Source organism: Phascolarctos cinereus, unplaced genomic scaffold (assembly GCF_003287225.1).
Source record: "Phascolarctos cinereus isolate Bilbo 61053 unplaced genomic scaffold, phaCin_HiC Scaffold_4;HRSCAF=312, whole genome shotgun sequence".
Classification (NCBI taxonomy): domain Eukaryota; kingdom Metazoa; phylum Chordata; class Mammalia; order Diprotodontia; family Phascolarctidae; genus Phascolarctos; species Phascolarctos cinereus.
This window is the reverse complement of record NW_027555847.1, coordinates 393,033,563-393,053,806: the sequence shown is the minus strand read 5'-3', so window position 1 is coordinate 393,053,806 and position 20,244 is coordinate 393,033,563. Positions and strand designations below refer to the sequence as shown.

The 20,244-nt window shown below is 40.1% G+C and overlaps 1 protein-coding gene across 1 annotated transcript in view; it reads right to left on the bottom strand.

Moving 5' to 3' along the window:
• PLEKHG4B (pleckstrin homology and RhoGEF domain containing G4B) overlaps positions 1 to 19,669 on the bottom strand; it is a 190,138-nt gene extending 170,469 nt beyond the window's left edge. Inside the window, 1 exon segment of the mRNA XM_020985684.2 lies at positions 19,348 to 19,669. Within this exon segment, the coding sequence (XP_020841343.1) occupies positions 19,348 to 19,404 (57 nt within the window). The 5' untranslated portion in view covers positions 19,405 to 19,669.
• Positions 19,670 to 20,244: the final 575 nt, after the last annotated feature.

Genomic DNA, 20,244 nt, shown 5'->3' with positions numbered 1-20,244 from the left:
TGACTCATAGGCTCACCTCAGAAAAGGGAATGGAAGAATTGGTTTCATTGTGTGCCCAAAGACAGTAAGAAAAATCATGTCATAGAAGTTGGTAATTTCACTTTTTAGTGCTCATAAGTAAAAGCAAATAGACGACTATGAAAATAATTGCAGTTTATCTAATCCAATATTTGTTCCAAAGAATCAAGGAATAGAGAAACTCTATGAAGAATTTAACATGATCCTACAAATGAAGTTAACATTACACCTTGATTAATTTGATGGCTTCAATGCCAGGTGGCCCAGGAAAAGATGGAAAAAATTGTGTTGGTAAATAAGGTTTAGCATCCTGAAAAAAGATATTGATGATACCAGGACAACAAACAGATGCAAAAACAGAACAGATTTTTCATTATCATTATGGTGATCTCTTCTCATCAGCAGCTATAGTAAAATTACCACGTTGACTTCTACCACCATCAAATCCAATGCACTATATGAGGAAGTGGCAATTGACTTTAATTCAACAAGCACTGATTAACCACCTATAATAATACTAGGTTAGGTGATGGAGATATGAAGGGGAAAAATGATATAGTTCCTGCTCTCAAGATGTTCACATTCCACTGGGGAGATACAGCATGTACACAGAGAAATAAGTCCAATGAAATTTTTCAGAGAAGTGGGGGAAGGGATTTGTGCTAACAATGTGAGGGTTAGGAAAGGCATTTCATAGTGGGTTATCAACTTTGAATTGATTCCAAGAGGTAGGGGAGAGGAGGGAGAGCATTCTAGGTATGGGGACATATGTACAAAGGATAGTAGTAGGAGATGAAATATCACATGTAGGGGAGTAATGCAGTCAGTTTAGAAAGACAAGAGGGAACAGCTTGTGAAAATCTTACCTTTTGAACAGACAAGTTTGCATTTCATCTGAAAGACAGTTGAGACCTCTTGAAATTTCTTGAATGGGGGAATAATATGGTCAAACCTGGGCTAAGGGAATAGCATTTCAGCCTCTGTGTGGAGGATGAATTAAAGAAGGAAGAGGCTATAGGCATGGAAACCAATTAGGAGGAGGGCCTGAATGAAAGTGGTGACTGTGTAAGTAGAAAGAAGATAGTTGTGAGAGATGTGGAGGCATAATTAACACAGAGGTGGGAGAGAGGGAGAAAACGAGGATGGCTCTTAGGTTGAGAATCTGGAAGATTGGAATTATGTTAATATGCTGGATAGAAGTAGGGAAGCTGAAGGAGGAGTGGATTTAGGGAAATAACTCCTGGGTTTTGTTTTAGACATTTTGAGTCAGATACACCAGTGGAGCTGTCCAGCAGGTAGCTAGTGATTCAGGTTCAAGAGATGATGAGGAATGGATATGTAAGATGAATTTGGGAAAATGCCTAGATATGAACAAATACATATAGAAAAATAATCCATACTTGGGGCAATATATTTTAAAGGTGCTAAGGGATTGATTTTCAAAATCTCAAAGAGAAGATTCCAAAAGAATAGAAAAGTCATAAATGGTGCTATTATATAAAAAAAGGTGAAAAGAATCTGCAAATATCAAGCCATGTCTAGTATCTCATATAAAGCAAGGGCTCTTCACCTGAGGTATGTGGACACATTTGATGTTTTGATAACTGTATTTCAATGTAGTTGGTTTCCTTTTTAATCATACATACCTTATTTTTTGAATTTAAAAGAAATATTCTGAGAAGCATTCATAGGGTCAATCAGATTACCAAAAGGGTCCATGACATAAAAAAGGTTAAGAACTCCTACCATTAAATCTTTATAATATTCTATGCTCAGACAAGTGTATTCTTGATGAAAAACAATTTTAAAAAATAGCCAGGCTCTCTGTAAATGACTTTCAATAGTACATTATAAACTCCCGGTCATTCAGATGAGAGGTATGGAGAATATAAGATACCCTTGTTTCTCAAATTTTGGGTGTGTGTGTGTGTGTGTGTGTGTGTGTGTGTGTGTGTGTAGATATATGTTTGTATTTAAATTGGAAGCAGCTAAGTGGCTCAGTGGATAGCAGCACTGGGCTAGCAGTCAGGAAGACCTGAGTTCAAATCCAGCCTCAGACACTTAATAGCTACATAACCTGGGGCAAGTCACTTAACCTCTGTGTGCCTTCATCTAATGGGGAAGGAAATGATAAATCACTCCAGTATTTTTGCCAAGAAAACTCCATGGACAGAATTGGCATGCTATGGTCCACAGCGTCATAAAGAGTTGAATATGGCTGAATGACAACAAAATGTACTTAGATAGGCACTAAAGCAGAATGATGAGCAAATGTTGAATACAAGAAAAGACCAGATTATATAGCATTTGGGGAACTGGACAGTGTTTTTTGATGACCCTGAGCTGCTTATCACTGCAAACACCATCCCTCTAATACCTACACACTCACATTGATGCTCTATGACTACAAATTATGGAACAAAGTGATCTCAGAGGAAATAGACTTGCTTGTGCCCCATAGGACAATGGAAATAATCATGATGGGTATACATAGGCTGTAACTTTACCAACAATGACGTTTTCATGAGAGGTAGAACAAGAGATCAACAAGGACATTTATTTCCACAAAAACATGTGGCCTGGTCATGTAGCAAAGATGAGAGACAATATCTGAGTAGCCCAGGTATTGTTTTGTTACACTAAAAGAACCAGAGAAAGAACCTCTAATGCATTAGTTGGATTCTTAATGATGAATTTATGTAAAGTCAAGAACAAAAATCCCATGAGAAGGTAAAGCAAGAGCATTTCCCCACTGATGGCATCACAAAGCATACATACATATATTATATCAGATTGTCAAATATTCTGAAAAATCAAGATGCAGTATGTCTGTGATCTTCTGTCAGTCCATCAACCTCACAACAAAAAAGGGACTTATTAGTTTGAGTTGATATTTTTAATGAGTCTATGTTGGCTTCCATTAATAAGCATACTCTTACTCTTTAGAAGTAGATGGTTCTCCAAAACTACTTACTAGTCTGTTCTATAATTTTATGATCAACGTTAAGCTTATCATGCTTTCACTTCTGGATCCCTCTTCTAATTTTTCTGAAAGCAGGAAATTCTTTTCTCATGATTCAAAAATTGTTGGCAATGGTCTTCAGTGCCCTGAGGTGTAACTCATTTTGGCCTGGAGATTTGAAATTGCATTAAGTATGTGAGGGCTTTCCTAATATTTACCTACCTATCCTGGGTAGCAATTCCCTCTTTATACTGTTTAGCCCTTCCAGCGAGAAGACCAGTCTCCTCACTGACTAAGACAGAAATCCAAGAGAAATTGTGGTTTTCTGCTTTCTTTCTGTCACCTGATAACACTGCATTATAAATCCTAAGCAGTGGGGCTTCTCCTTTTTTATTCTTTATCTACTGTAGGAATAGGTGACATGTGAGGCAAAAGGAAAACCCTTTCCTGTGGTAAATGAGTCTGTTTTGAGGGGGTAAGGCTGGGTCAGCATGAGGTATTTTTGGCACAGTTCAACTTCTAAGCCTCCAATATTTATTTCACACAAGAGTTTTGAAAAATGATATGGGTTAGACCAGATGGCTCCCAAGTCCCCATTCCAACACTAAGAGCCTATGATTCACAGGTTTTAGACCTATTTCATGCAAAGTAGGCACTTAATAAAAACTTTCTGATAGAATGATAATCACTATAAAACTTCTTTTCTGGAAGATCTTCAAGGAAAGAATGGTGATGTCACTTTATGATATTTCAGTTATGGCATCCATCACTCTTGAGGTGGTTAGTTCATCTTGAATACTTTGCCTGCAAAACTAGGATTACCTGGCACAAAGGGAATGCAGGTGAGGGGGCAGCAATTATGTGGTCCGTGGTCCAAAAGGAACAGCGCTTATTCTGTTTTTACTATGTGCTACATGGTGCTAAGCCCTGCAAATACAAATGCAAGCAAGCAAGACATTCTCTGCCCTCAGGAAGCTTACAGAGGGGAAGACAACACATACCACAGGAGAGTGGTGACTAGGTAGGGATGTTGCAGGAGATTTCTGTTCTCAGCTAGAGTACAGTAGGAAAGCAGTGGTAAGATGGGAGGGGGATGCATGCTCACTGACGTGGCATGAAGATGTCTGGGGAATGGGAAAGTGGATCTTGACCCAGGTTACATGTGGTGAATGCTCACCAGAGAGAAGCCCAGGGTCCCAGAGTGGCAGTGTAGAAGATGATCACTGGACAAAGCATACGTTTTCATTTAAAAATGAAATGAGCACATTTTTCTTTTCTTTTTTTTTTAAATAAAAATCTAAATCTCTTTTAAAATAGATAAGTACAAGGGGCAGCTAGGTGGTGCAGTGGATAGAGCACCGGCCCTGGATTCAGGAGGACCTGAGTTCAAATCCAGCCTCAGACAGATAACACTTACTAGCTGTGTGACCCTGGGCAAGTCATTTAACCCCATTGCCTAGCCAAAAAAACCCAAACAAACAAATAAATAAACAAATAAAATAAAATAGCTAAGTACAATAAACTAAGACAGTATTGGAACTATAAAATTGTATGGCACCAAAGAGAGTATCTAGTATAACCCTTACTTGAAGCATAGAACACTCCCAAACACCATGTGGATATCACACTGATAAGGTTGTACTGACCATCACCATTCCACAATAAATTTATTTAGATATTGTAAACAAACCCTAGTACCTTACTGTAACACATTGCTGTAGCCTTTTTAGCTGATCATTTAAAACATTATTATATCTTTAATACCTCGTGTAACATTGCTTCTTCTCATATTATGTTTTCACAAAACCAATAATGATATTGGGTATGACCTATGTTTTAAAAGATAAAACATATTTGTTTATAAAAGAAAAAAGCATGCATCTGGGTATTAACAATACTCACTCATGTATCCTTGCAATATTTATACATAAATGCCTGAATTCCTGTACCTAATCTGGAAGCTATGTTACCTTTCGTTTATTAATATTTTCCCTGTTAGTTTATCTGTGTTCAAAGTTTTTGAGGTTTTTTTCCCTCTTGACATCTTTGGTAATTTGAGTCTTTTCCCCTCAATTTCCTCTTATTGCTCACTTTCTGACTTCCTCATCTATAGAGGTAGTTTCCTTGGGGGCTGGATCTCTAAACTTTCTCAGCTTTTTCCCAGATGGGCAAAATTCACAATTTACACACACACATACACACACACACACACACACACACACACACACGTCTGCCAAAATTCCTTTTGCTTCTCAGGTCTTAGATGAAGTCTGCTGCAGCACAGAACAGAGCTCGGGGTGAGAGGGCCATAGAGTCAAGTTTGGCTGCAAGCCCTTGGGTCAGCCTATGCATCCCTGCTGCCAAAGTGTGGTGGTGGAGAAGGTGGCATGTTAGATTAGGGATTACTAGCTATCTCTGTTGTTAACTCATTGGATTTTTACTTAGTTTTACAGATGGGGAAACTGAAGCGGTGCAATGGATAAAGAATGGGGCCTGCAGTCAGGAAGACCTGAATTTCAACCCTACTTCAGACACTTGCTAGCTATATCACCTTGTACAAGAGACTTAACCTCTGTATGCTTCAGTTTCCTCAAATGTAAAATGAACATAATGATTCCTGCCAGGGTTGCTGTGAGGGTCAAATGAGATAATATTTGTAAAGCACCTAGCATAGTACCTGGCAAGAGCAGGTGTATTGAAATGCTATTTATTATTATTGTGAAGTTCATCGTCACCAGCAGACAGGGGGAAAAGCCTTAGACTCCAAGAATGCTGAGATGTTAAAACACATAGGCCTGGATTCCAGGAAGTGCCAGGTATTGATCTCACACTACAAAAGTGATAATTAACTACGGGCTATTTATGGATTGACTTTGGTGGTATTAACTAGGCTAGTGGTACTCTTATGAAGTACAGTAAATTGTAAGAGAAGGAGTTGAAAGGTGTATGTGAAACAACCAAAACATAGTTAGAATGGTCCTCTAAGGTTCTGGGTTCGCTCCTCCTGACTCTGTCTTCTGTAACTCACTGTGGCATCCCTCTGTTCAAAAGGATGCTTGCTCTGTGGGTATGACATGTGCATGTGTCCTTTTAAGTGTCTGAAAAATGCTGTCATTTTTATGGTGTTACAGAAGCAAGTGTTACAGATATTTGGGTGAAGAAGGCATCAGGGCTGAATGCCTATTTATACCACTACTTGGCTGAAGTTTTAGACTAAGGCCTTCCCCCTTCTTTGTAAGAAAACGGTCCCTTCAAAGGTTCAAACACAGAGGGTCACAGGATCACATATTAGAGATGGTCATTAAGTCTAACCCCCTTCATTTTAGAAGTGAGGAAACTGAGGCTCAGTGAGATTAAATGATGTGTCCAGGGTCACATAGCCATCGAGTGTCTAAGGCAGGATTTGAACCTGACTTCAAGGCCAACATTGTCTTAGTGGGACACTGAACTGGCTCTCAGATACCACCTTGTTAAGTGATGTGACCACAGGCAGAAAGAGGCACATGTGGAGTTCTAGATATGTACATGAACAAACTGCATTGAAGCGAAAACATTGCTAATGAGTGCAGAAAAGTTTGGGAAAGAGAAATATTTCTCAAGTTTCAATTAAGTCTTTATAGTCTCTGATTAACTAAACTAAAACCCCAGTTCCTTTGAGGTTTACCAGAAGCTTCTTTTATCCACTCATCTGTCCTCATTTTAATGATACAGTTCGAAACCAAGCAGCAAAGCAAATGTGTACAATTGTAGGGAACGGTAAAACATGTCATCCTGGGAATAAAGGCAGAGAAGGACAAATGAGAATAAGGTGCCAAGGGAAAAAATCAGTTCAGCCAGATTTTAGTTTTAAAGGAAACACCTGGTGATGCTAGGCACTGTTTCATTATGCTATGAACAATACAAAGGTTAACCATGATGATGTAAATTACATATATATATGTTTGTGTGTGTATGTATACATTTCCCCTGTCCTCATCCCCAGTGAAGAATTTAAATACTTAACAGATGAGGTTGTTTTTAGTGGCCTACTGTTACCTTTCTAAACCTTCCCTGTCCCCTGTAAATTTGCAAATACTTTTTTAAAAAGCCAATGTGGTTATAACAGAAATCTCATATTCTTTTACTCTGGTATACTGATAAATAATGGGAGTTGATAGTTTGGAAATAAATTGTGGCAAACTATTCATCACTTTATTCCAAGACAAAACAATAGATATAAGTTCAAACTTGGGTGATGAAAATGTAGAGAAATATTGGAATAGAAACCACGTTGTGATATCACAGCAAAGGTTCTGAACCAAGGACCCATTTGGCAGTCCAGTGAAACTTAGGGACATCTTTTTAGAATACTATTTCTCAATGCATAAAATGAAATATTTGGGGTTATAAAGGAAACTAATTATGTTGAAATAGTTATCTACCTATCTACCTATCTACACACACAAACACATACACACACACACACATAGAGAGAGACAGAGACAGAGAGACAGAGATAGAAAGAGAAAGACAGAAAGTGAGAGAGAGAGAGAGAGAGAGAGAGAGAGAGAGAGAGAGAGAGAGAGAGAGAGAGAGAGAGAGAGAGAGAGGAATGAGATTTTAAAGGTACATAGACCGCAAGACAAGAACCTCTGCATTAAAGCAACAGCAGTTTTTTCAGCAGACATAAAAAGGTTTGACACTCTTGATTTGTGGGTGGTCCCTTCCTTACTCTAACCCCAGTTAGACTGAACTCCACTCCAGATTTTTGCTCACCTATAAGGCTTCTAAACACGGAAGGTGATTCCAGGTCTAGTCTGTCTGTGATTTTTGCAAGCCCTCTGCAAGCTGCTGCTGTTTTGGTGTTAGAAGGGCTATGGCTACTTTGGTTGCTTGGGGTTCGGAAGCTCACAGCCCTGACTTCTATCAGAAACCTAACCAAGTCATGAAGGAACTCCTGCAGTCCCAAAAGATGCTTCTTTTTCTACCTATGCAGTAGCTCCTCTGGGAATCTGGCTGCTGCTTCTTCCTCTATGGTGAGAATGTTGTTGTTTAGTTGTTTTTAAGTTGGGTTTGACTCTTTATGATCCCATTTGGGGTTTTCTTGGCACAGGTACTGGAGGGGTTTGCATTTCCTTCTTCAGCTTGTTTCACAGATGAGGAAACTGAGGCAAATGGGGTTAAGTCACTTGCCAGCTAATAAGTGTCTGAGGACAAATTTGAACTCATGAATCTTCGTGACTCAAGGAGCAATGCGCTATCCATTCTGCCACCCAGCTGCACCATGGGAAGGAATAGCAAGACTCTAGGGAAGACAAAATCCATGAAGATGATGTTTCCTCCTGGAAATTCCTATTCTAATCAGGAAATCTGGGTATAAAACACATATCCAAAACCAATCTTGTCCAACCCTTTTTCCCCTTAATCCCTAAATCCATTTTTGGGGGGGCTTGGCATTGGAGTTAAGTGACTTGCCCAGGGTCACACAGCTAGTAAGGGTAAAGTGTCTGAAGTCAGATTTGAAGGTCCTCCTGACCCGAGGGCTGGTGCTCTATCCACTGTGTCACCTAGCTGCCCCTCAATCCCTAAATCTTGCTCCTACTATTTACTTCCTCATGTCCCACCGCTGACAGATACTGGCTGTGTGACCCTGGGAGAGTCATTGAATTTCTCAGGGTGCTAGGCAACTCTCAGACTGTAAGCTGCAGAGAAGGTGCAAACATGCACTGGCAAAGATTCCCTATATCAGTGAAATCCCAAGGCAAGTTCCCTCCCTGTTCTTTCCTGATAGCTCCCCAGTTATCCACACTCAAAACCTCATAAGGCACTTTTCTTCATGTCTGGCCATCAGTAAACTGAAGTCATGTTATTTATCTCAATTTTATCCTATTTTGATAGCAACAAAGCCCATTGTAATGCACAGAATTTGACAAATGTAAATTCTAAGGTATTATTGTCAATAAACATGTTCTCAGAACTACCTATTAGTGTCAGGAAGTTTTTCAGAATATCTGGGAGACAGAGCAGATCTAGAAAAAAAGAAAAAGGGGTGGGTAGGTGGCGCAGTGGATAGAATACCAGCCCTGGAGTCAGAAGGACCTGAGTTCAAATCCAACTTCAGACATATAATACTAATTAGCTATGTGACTCTGGGCAAGTCACTTTACCCCAATTGCTTTGCCAAAAAAAAAAAAAGCATTCCCTAAATTTTACCAATCAATTAACAAATTGTGATTTATTAAATGGCACACTTTGTACCCAGCCCTGACACTGCTGTCCTCTGTGGTGTAGGTATTTGTGAAAAGGCATGGCACAAAGCAGATGTCATATAAATCCTATGAGATACTCCAGAACTACAGGCAATCCCTTAAGGAAAACAAACTAGTCAGAATTCATCAGAATCCTTAAACAATAGAATGCTTTTTTTCAACAGTAAAATAATTTTATTATACCTTTAAAAGAGCACATAAAATAATGACCCAAAGGCCATGCTTTCAGAAGGAAGTCTCTTTTAGCCAATACAAATAAAAACAATTTAATCTTGTTTTCTGTTTTGCTATAGAAGCAGAATGGAAGGATGGCATGTGGGTTGACATTTTTGTAACCCCTGGGGGACACAGACTCTCCAGCTACTTCTCACTGAAGAGCTAGTCACAATGGAACAGTTCCAGGTTTTTGGATGTCCCCTGAAGTCCACAGACCTTTATGGCTCTCCTGAACCTAGAAAAGATTACTTTGGGGAGAGATCATAAATCCCTGAGGCCTTCCTTCATTCCAAGGGTACCCCCAAGGTCTCAAAGAAAAAAAATTTTCAAAAGCTAAAAAATTAAATTGTCCTACAATAAACTGAAGAGCTTACATAGACCTATAGTTTCATTATTGTTCTAAAGAAAAGATATTTCTACCCTTGTTATGTATACAGAAGGAATCTCAGAAAAAAGTCATACATGATCATGTAAGTAAATTTTCTACCACAAGGCATAAAGTCTTATAAGCCTAGTAAATGCTATACTCAATAAACATTATTCAATATATTTATATACTCAGCAAACAATAAATATTGATTTATTGAAAAATAAAGAAGTCACTGATATGGGAAGAAAAGACCGTCATTTAAAAGGCACCACTGTAATCAGAATGGCAATCAATAAAGCTCCTGGACCCTATAAAATACATGCTGATATATGGAGAGGCATGAAACCTAACTTGAGAAATTACATAGGAATACAAAGACGCTACCACTATCATTGCCAGTAGAAAGAACATTGGTTTTGAAGTCAGGGGACCTGAATTCATATCCTGCTTCTAATGCTTATTACCAGTGAGACCTGAGGCAAGTTTCTCAACCTCCCTGGTCCTCAGTTTCCTCATCTATAAAATTATTAGGCTAGATTTCCCACTCTAGATATATGATCCTATTAATTCTGATTATAGCAATAGCCATGGTATGTCCCTACTCCCCATTAGGCAACTAGATGGTGCAGTGGATTGAGTACCAGGCCCGGAGTCAGGAAGACCTGGGTTCAAATCAGGCCTTAGATATTTACCAGCTGTGTGACCCTGGTCAAGTCACTTTGTCTCTCTCTGCCTCAGCTTCCTCATCTGTAAAATGGGGATAATAATAGTAGCAGCAAGCTCCCAGGGTTGCTGTGAGGATCAAATGAAACAATAATTGTAAAGTGCCTCACACATAGTAAGTGCTATATAAATCCTAATTATTATTATTAGTAGTAGTAGCAGTAGAATTGCTGGCAGGAACTTTGTCATGTTCCATTAGGATGAAAGGCAAGGCTGGTAGGGATTGTGATAAAAGAAGTATAGATAACTCCGGGGTAAGGAAACTTGCCATCTTTTCTGCAACTTTGGGTTCTTAGAGACTGGCACTGAGAGTTGAAGTGACTTGCCCAGGGTAACCCAGACAGTAGGTGACAAGAGACAGGACTTGAACCCAGGCCCTCCCAGCTTTCAGACTGGCTCTTGATCTGCTGCCCTGCTCTGCCTGCAGGATTAGCCAACAAAAAATATATCCTAATCAGCATGCTCCATGAATTGTAATGGGCCTTTAAGCAGTCAATCTGCTATAAACATTTATTAACCACTCACTATATGCCAGGCTCTTTGCTAAGTGCTGGAAGGAGATAAAAGAAAGAGAATCATTGCTCTTTGTCAGGCAGAGGAGGAATGCAGGAACATATCAGGTAGACTGTATTTTGTGAGTTGATGAGAGAGACAGAGACAGAGAGAGACAGAAAACCTCAACTCTGATGGCTACTAAACAGCTAAACGGCTGCTCAAGAGGTTCACTGCAATCCTAAAATCTTGGCATAGTTGTATGATACTGTGATGAAACGCCCCCAGGACATATGAAATAGCTCCTACTGGAAGTCCAAACTCCTTTCCCATGGGTGTTTCTTCCTTCTTTTCCTATTGCTACCAGCATACTGCCTGCCCTGTGCTAGAACATGGACTTGTCCCTGAATCTCATGGTCACAGAACCTTCCTTCTCTAAATTCAACCAAGAGAAAACTGTAGTTAAAAAGATTTTCTTGGAGGAAAAGTAAAACATAGAATCATCAATTGTATAAACACATAGAGACAACAAGATCGTATATTTAGTGATGACAGAAACCTCAGAGATTACATAGGACAGACAGCCTCCTGATTTCACATTTTCAGTTTAATCTCCAGACCCATTTCTAATTCCAGGTTCACATGAGTACTGTATAGCCAAGAACCTATGTCATTGTGACCAGAAGCCTCTTCAATCACCATATTCAGGGCAGGCTCTTCCCTTACTTGAAATGAAACTTAGTTTCTCTACTTTGCTTTGAAATTGGCATTAAGGCCATCCTACACCCCCCCCCCCCCCCGTGGTCCTCAATAGTTGCAATCATACAAATTCCACGAGCCTCCCCGGTGGCTCTTTCCCCCAGAGCTCATAACTCACTCTTTTACTAGTTTCAAACTTGACACCTCTCAGCCTTCCCTCCAGCTTACATTTCTGGGTGCCTTTTCTGTCAAAGTCATTTGTAGAAGGGGAATGATTAACATATTCTCCAGTTTAGAGCTTAGTAGTGGAAGCAATTCTCTCTTTCCTAAGAACATTACAAATCATACATTTATCAGACCAGGCTTGTCATCTCTGCCCACTTCCTCACATTAATGACCTGTGGATGAAATACCCTCAGGAAAACGGTCTTTTCTTAGAATTGTATTGGACACTTGTACAATATCCTAAATACTTTAAACATAGCGTTGGGTGTCAACGTATAGGTTCCAAGTGTTGTGGGTCCTTTAATATATTGTGGTGGTTATAGAGGGGCAGCTAGTTGGTGGAGTGGATAGAGCACTGGGTTTAGAATCAGGAAGACTCATCTTCAGGAGTTCAAATCTAGCCTCAGACACTTATTAGCTGTGTGACGCTAGGCAAATAACAAGCCTGTTTGCCTCAGTTCTTCATCTGTAAAATGGACTAGAGAAGGAACTGGCAAACCATCCCAGCATCTCTGCCAAGAAAATCCCAAGTGGGGTCACAAAGAGTTGGACATGACTGAAATGACTCAACAATGATTACAGAGCAGCTCTGCCCACCACCACGCCTCCAATCGAAAGGAGTTCCAAAGTCATTCAATTTTGACATTCAACAGCTTCTCTTGGTAGAGAGGATCCTACAGTTTCCATCTAGGTAGCTCCCAGTTTTCTTCTTTACCTGTCCTGTTTTCTCACACCCACTTCCTTTTCCCTTCTTGGCATTCATTGCATTGACTCAAACTTTGGTAATTCACTCTGGTTTACCTGCCCATCATCCCTGATATTTTGCTTCTCCTGCATTCCCTGCACTCCTCTATCAATCCATACAAATTAATTTGGCTCCCCCAAGCTCTGCAGCACCTCAGCTGTCAGCACCACTTCTCAGCTCAGAAGAGGTTGCCCGGGGAGCCAGCACTCAGTTGCCTTCTTATTAGGTCCTGTAGCTCCTATGAACCAAGTTAATTCCCTGACTGCCTGTAACAAATTACATTCAGTTTTGAAAATAGCAAAGAAAAGAGCCATACAAAGTAGTTAGTCAGTCAAGACACATTTATTAAGCATTTAGTATGTTCTGGACACTGTACTAAGCAATGGGTCAGAGAAGTAGAGTTAGTATGATTGGCCAGTCACATCAGAATTGTTACTCTTATATCTGAGTCATCCATCATCGCCAATGGAGCAAAGCAGCATGAAGACATGCTTATTTCACTTAAAATGTGACTGATGACATAGTAAGGGAACTGGAAGCTAGTTTCAGAGTTTACCTCTGGCCATTTGGGAAATTTCTAGTCTCAGAGATTATGAAGATCATCAAAAGCCCAGGAGCATTTGGAATAATTTGGAGTCATATGTTCTATATGATTATTGAGATTCTGAACCATACCTATGATTATGGACCTCTAGACACAATGAGCACAATTAAAGCAGCTACTTTTTACATGTATGAGCTTGGACAAGTCATTTCATTTCTCTAGGGTCTCAGTTTCCTAATTCGTAAAATGAGGGGGTTGGACTGGATAACCTATAAGGTCCCTTCCAGATCTAAATCTAGGATCCTGATCTCGATGTCAGTCATGTTTGACTCTTTATGACCCTCTTTGGGATTTTCTTAGCCAAGACACTGGAGTTGTTTGTCATTTCCTTCTCCATCCCATTTTACAGATAAAGAAATGAGGCAAAAAGAGTTAAGTGACTTGCCCAGGAGTCACACCACTAGTACGTGCCTGAGGCTGGATCTGAACTCAGGCAGATGAGTCCTCCTGACTGACTCTAAGCCCTGCTCTCTATCCACTATGCCACACAGCTATAGCAGAAAATCTTTAAATACTGTCAAAAGCTGTCATTGGTTATGGTGGCAAGCATCAGTATTGTTTGGCCATTACTTTCACCTCCCAAGTTTAGCTTTCCAAGGCCAGCCTTCAAGAGACAGTCCATTTCTTTCCAGGACCTTTCAATGCAGTTAGGCCAAGAATGATCACTGGAGCCTCGGTTATGGCCTTGTGATCTGAACAGCTAGTCTTCCCATTGCTTCTCTCCATCCTTGCAGTTCACTTGCTGTTTGCATTCCTAGATTTTTGTGTTGGCATTGAAACCTTTGTTATTTGAGTTTCAACTCTCCTATCTCAAACTCAGTTCCTCCAATCAACTCTTGGTTCCAATCTTTCACTAATCCAAGTGTTGACTAAAGACACTTAGTATAGTGAGAGAGTTTAAAGAGTTCAAATTGATGCAGCCATCATCTGCTGCTGAGAGGGACCTTAAGAGGGAGGCGTTTAAGATTAGAGACAAACCAGTACAAGTATCTACAGGAGGAGCACAGCTTGTCCCTAGATAGAAGAGCAGAAACCAAGGAGGAAGAACTTCAATGTCAGATGAAACAGTGCTAAGGCAAGAACCAACCTAAGCAGTGGAGAAACTAAACAGATAGGCGACAAGTGCAGCTCTGTGGACTATGAGGCTGAGGCACCCCCATTCACCTGATGGCAAGACATCCTAATTAAAGACCAAAGAGGAAACAAGAGGCCCTTTGAGGCTGAAATTACCAATCTACATCTTACGATGACAGCCAGTGTCAGAAGAATAATAAGCCAAATGTTGTCATTCATTTTTACTATAAGGTAGAGTTTTGTTCAATGATATCCTAGTAGATGAAGGGGTAGAAAATGGATTCAGGAGGACCAATGTGTTCTTTGGGAGAATGGGACATGTCATATGATGCCAATGTGGCATCGGGCTCCGAACTAAAGAACTAAGAGAAAATAGTTTACAGTTATCTTTACTGTTGTAAAGCTACTGCCTACTTCAGATGTTATATCTAATTTCTCTATCCATTTCACAAGCATAATCTTTATGCTATGATCAATATGGATTGATTAAGGTTTGGACCTCTTGTCCTCTCAACCACTAGACCCTCAGTAGTCAATGCCAGCTGAAATTCCTCAATACAGTGGGCATGAGGCAGGCCCGAAAAGCAAACGATACTCCCAGAAACTGAGTAAATAAAGCCTAAATCTCCTGCTCACAAATCCAATAAAACCCCTCCCTCCAAATGTTTCAGGAGCAAATTCAGAGAATAGGAAGACATTGAAATAATCCCTTTCATGCTAAGCTCAAATTGTCTGCATACTCATTTCAGCCAGCTTCAGGACGACTAGAAAAATTCCCACTGAGGCTACTCACATAGGCCTATTTTCATGTTCCCTATATGTTACTGTGCACCATATTCTTCACCCTGTCCTAAGGAGGGGTGTATTTTCCAGTTCTGGATCTCAAGTCTTGACTATTAAGGATGGAACTAGGGAGGGGGTTATGGGAAAAGAGCATGTTACACCCTTCTTCCTGGTGAATATGCCTCCTTTCTTTTCTAGTAGTCTCACTCAAGCTCAATCTGGAGTTTCTGGCATTTCTGGCATTGCGCTGGGATCTCAAATGTATGCCCTGGCTGTCTTCCCACAACCCCCATGCAGCCCTCATTCTCTGCTTGGGAATCTCAAAGTGCCCTAGCCTAAGCCAGTCACTCTCTTCTCTGGCCTATCCTTCATACTGCTGACGGATTATCTTCCTGTAGTATATCTCTATTCATGTTCTTCTACTTAAGAACCTTTACTAGCTACCCATTTTCTATTGCATTAAGCCCAGACTTCTCAACCTGGAATCCAAGACTCTTTGCATATGTTTCTAATCTATTTTTCCAGCCTTATTTTAAACTTCTACAAACACTAAGTTAACTCTTCACTGAATCTATGATCTTATCAATGTGGGTACTCCCTCTAACAGTACAAATTGCAATTTATCCACACCTTTTCATTCTGTGTGACTCTTGTACATGGTTGCGTGTAAATCTTCCATATGGGGACCACCCAATATAATGAAAGTCTTGCTTTTCTCTTTTAACATTCCCTGGATGCCAGCAATATTTGAGCCATCCATCTAATATCCCTTGAATTTGCCATATGACCTTTTCACCTCCTTTTCTGATCATACATATCTCAGAAAATGTATTTTATGCTACATCTTAGGTGAAGGTCATTATTGGTCACATGCTGTTGCCTATTTTGACAGTGACCACATGTTTCTATTCTTACTAGGTCACCTGTAATTTTTTACTTTGGAGATTTTGGTGTCCCTTAACTTATAAGTAATATAGCAAGAATATTAGGATGGCTAGGTGGCTCAGTGGATAGAACACCAGGCCCTGGAGTCAGGAAGACCTCAGATCAAATCTAACCTCAGACAATTGCTAGCTCTGTGACCCTGGACAAGTCACTTAAACCTGTTTGCCTCAGTTTCCTCATCTGTACAATAAGCTGGAGAAAGGAAATGGCAAACCACTCCAGTATATTTGCCAAGAAAACCCCAAAAGGGAGTCATGAAGAGTTGGACAAAACTGAAAATGACTGAACAACAACAGCTAGAATATTGGTGTCAAAAGGATAGGGTTTTCAGAGATCATCTTGTAATCTCTAAAAGTGCTATATGAGTTCGCATATTGTCTCTCAGTATATTTTACATGTGCATCAAACTTTAGGGTAAAAACAACAAAATCTCGCATTTTTGTTTTTACTATTCTCTCCACTTGAGCCGCCCTCTCCCTATATGTCTACCTGTTGAAATTTTACTCATTCTTCAAGACTCAGTTCAAATATCACCTCTTTCATGAAGCCTTCTGTGATCCCCTTTGCTCAGTGTTTAAGCTCTCTTTCCACTTAATTTATGCCTTTATTATAGTATTTATAAGGCTTTTTTTTTGTCCAATTGTTATTTGCATGACTATCTTCTCCCCTGCACCAGACTATAAGCTCTTCCTCTTCTTTTCCTCTCTGCTTTGCACCTAATTGAGGCAGGGGAAACTACCCTTTCTCCAGAGAATGGCTATGGATTGAGTGAGCTGAGCAGAAGAATGAAAGTCTTGAATAATTTAGCATCATCCTTGTCATCATCAACCTCATTGTCGACAGCATTAGCAAATGGCAAAACATCTTGTGTGGGCCAGTGTCTTAGTAACTAATTAGAGCCACCAATAATTTGCTGCAGTTTTTATGAAGCAGCTCATATCTCTATGCTCATTCTTTTTTTTTTTCTTAAATGGGAGTAATAAGACTTTGTTTTTATATACACACGTGTAGGTTACTAAGAAAATGAACATAACATGCTGTAAGGTCTATGAATTTAGGGCTAGGTAAGAATCAAATCTATTATTACATTTAATTATTTTGTCCTGTGGTCATTTCCTAATTAAGCTTAAAGTTGCATTCAGGGCTGAAAAATAATTTCCTCAGCCTTAATTTTTCTGTATTCTATTCAAGTAACCAAGTATTCATTTCAGAGTACCAAAAACCATATGAATATTAATTCATCTGCCGGTCCCAAATTTAGTTTAACATGTATGGCATAAGGTAACATTGGGCTAAAACCACTGCAGCATCAGAAGTTGTCCCTACACCCATTGTAAGGGAAGAAGCACTTATTAAGCACCTACTATGTGCCAGGCAATGTACTAAAAGTTTTACAAACTTTATCTCGTTTGATTGTTACAGGGGAAAGAGCACAGGCTCTAGAGTTGAAGGCCCTTATTTAAGTTCTATCTCTGATGCTTACTCTGTGTGTTATGTGTGAGTGTGAGTGTGAGTGTGTGTGTGTGTGTGTGTGTGTGTGTGTGTGTGTGTGTGAAAAAGGGAGGGAGGGAGACACAGAGACAGAGACCTAGGACAAGTCACTTAACTTCACTGATCCCTCCTTTGGGAGGGGTGAGAGAAGGGAAAAAGAGGAGACTCAGAAGGGAGACTGGGATGGTCTTTGAGGTCCACTTTCAATTTGTTATCAAAAGAGGTGCTAAATGATGGAAAGGGAGGCATACTAAACTAACCAAATGCTATACTTCTCATAAGAAACTTGATAGAAGATAAAGTCACTGGTCTCTGCTGTTTCCCACTCCATAACTATGCTTAGGTCCTAACCATTCAGCATTTGCTTATATAAAGCAAATGCCAATTTTACGGGTGTGATAATTTACCCTACAACATATTCTAAATATGTTGGTGTTTTCCTAGCAGACAAAGGAAGTTAGTAACCCTGGTGGTTCCCTTTAAACAAATCACAACTTTGTAAGGGTGGACATTAACCATGCTGCCAATGCAGGGAATAAAAACCCCATTACAGACAGAAATCTGTTATTATTAAATGCCTTATAAAATTTTGAATGCATGCCACTGTGAAGAAAATGTTTTCCTAGAGAGGCAAAGCAGTTTCTTGGAAAGAGCCATAGGTCAGTACTGAGGAGCTTTGAGTTCTAGGTCCAGCTCTGTACCTACTTAGCTTGGTAACCCTTAGGTAAGTCGTCCCTTCCTTTTCAGGGGGGGCTGTTTCCTCATGTGTAAAATGATGGGGTTGGATTAGGTGATCTCCAAGGACATTCTACTATTTTATCTTATACTAAAGCAAATCCCACTGTAATCCAAAACCTCAACTTCCTTATATATGCCCTAAAATCTTACTTGAAGTAGGGGATATTTATGTCCCCTGAGCAGGGTCATCATTTAGTATAAACAACATTTCCCCCCCCACTCTCCTCATTTAATGCAAATGTTTCAAAATCCAAAAAAAAAACCATGCACAAAGTTTCACTCATGCTTCATTTAATTTTTTAATTATACACTTTAATTCTTAATTAGGCACCTGAAGCAACCGACTAACTATGTGTGAACCTGTTTTTGAGCAACAGAAGTGTAATTAACTACCGGAAAAGCAGTCTTTAATTTAGCTTTCACAGGAAAAGGCAAAGACCAGATCAACTCATTTTTGCAATTCATATGAAGAAATACAAAACAGCGTCTGTCACGTTTATCCAAAGCTGGAAAGATCGCCTCGTTTTACTAAGCAATGCCCATTATTTAAGCCAACAGACATTCCTACATCAAAGCCCAACCCCGGTATTTTTAAGGCGACAAATTCCTTTTCTTCTCCAGCCCGATGCAGTTCACGGGGTTCATTTTACATGCTTTGGGCTAAAGACTCAGTAGGGCTCACTACCATCCCCGGCTTGGGAAACCTGAAATACAGTACAGGCAAAATGTTCTTAAATGCCCCCTTTGTCCCCCATACCCCACTCAGACCTGAGGGTCTGAATCTCCCTTGAAAGGCAACGCTTTTGAGTTCTTTTTCTTTTAAATATTTATGAGCTGCCGGGCTTGAATTTTCTAAACCGGTTTGATGTCAAAGAATCAAACCAAAAAAGTTATCAAAATGCCAAGGCTTCCTCCTCCCACGAACCAACAGAGGGAAAAGGTAACTAGAGTTGTCTCTCCATCTGCATCGGAAACTTCCCCAGGAATGTGGCACTTTCTGTAATCCCAACATACCTTTATGCTCAAATAGTTATCACCTCGGGTCTTGGGAGCAGGGGCTCTGGGATTCATGTTGGTACTGCCTTTGTTCCAATCTCAATGTAAAAAATGTTTCCATAAAATCCACTTTGTCAAGAGAGCCCACACTGTGCAGAAGTCCCCGGTACCCTGAAAAATTTCATCTGACACCTCCCTGCTGCCCTCATAGCTCTCGGCTTTAGCCTGCGGTCTGTCCCGTGCTACCTTTCTTAGGGAAAGAATCCCAGGCTGCACTTAGGCAGTCGCCACTTGTTAGACCGTGAGAAAACCCGAGCTCCCACCTCCAGAGCCTCACGGGCTGGAGGTTCTCAAACTGCTTAATTATGCAGGCTGATGTAACTTCCTCCATCAGCACAGAACTGAGAGCTTCCCGCTCCTCCACCAAACAAAGCTATTCTCACTGCCCCTCAGGGAGCCAAGGGTTCTTCATCCCTCTCTTTACACTGGATTGGGGGGAAATAAAAATACAGCAAAGTTCTTTCCAAGATAAAATTACAGTCCCGTTTCCATATCAAAGGACAATTACTCCAAAAGTTGGCTTAACACATTAGTAGATTTGCAATAGCCCTGATATGCTGATTATAGGGATCCAGCAGACAAAGAGGAATGATGCCTTTGGTAACCGAACAACTACAGTTGAATATGGATTTCTTAGAATTGAGTAGCACCTGTAGTTTAAGGAGATTTGAAATTTAGAGTGAAAGGTATAGCAGAAGAGCATCAACAGGATTTCCCCCTCTCTATTTAGATTTGAAAGAGGGCTCTTACACAAAAAGGGAGAAAAGCCCCATAAGAATCAGAATTTAATAATTTCAGTCAAAAAAGACCCTACAGACCATCTAATCAAACCATCCCGTGCCTGGATAAGAATCT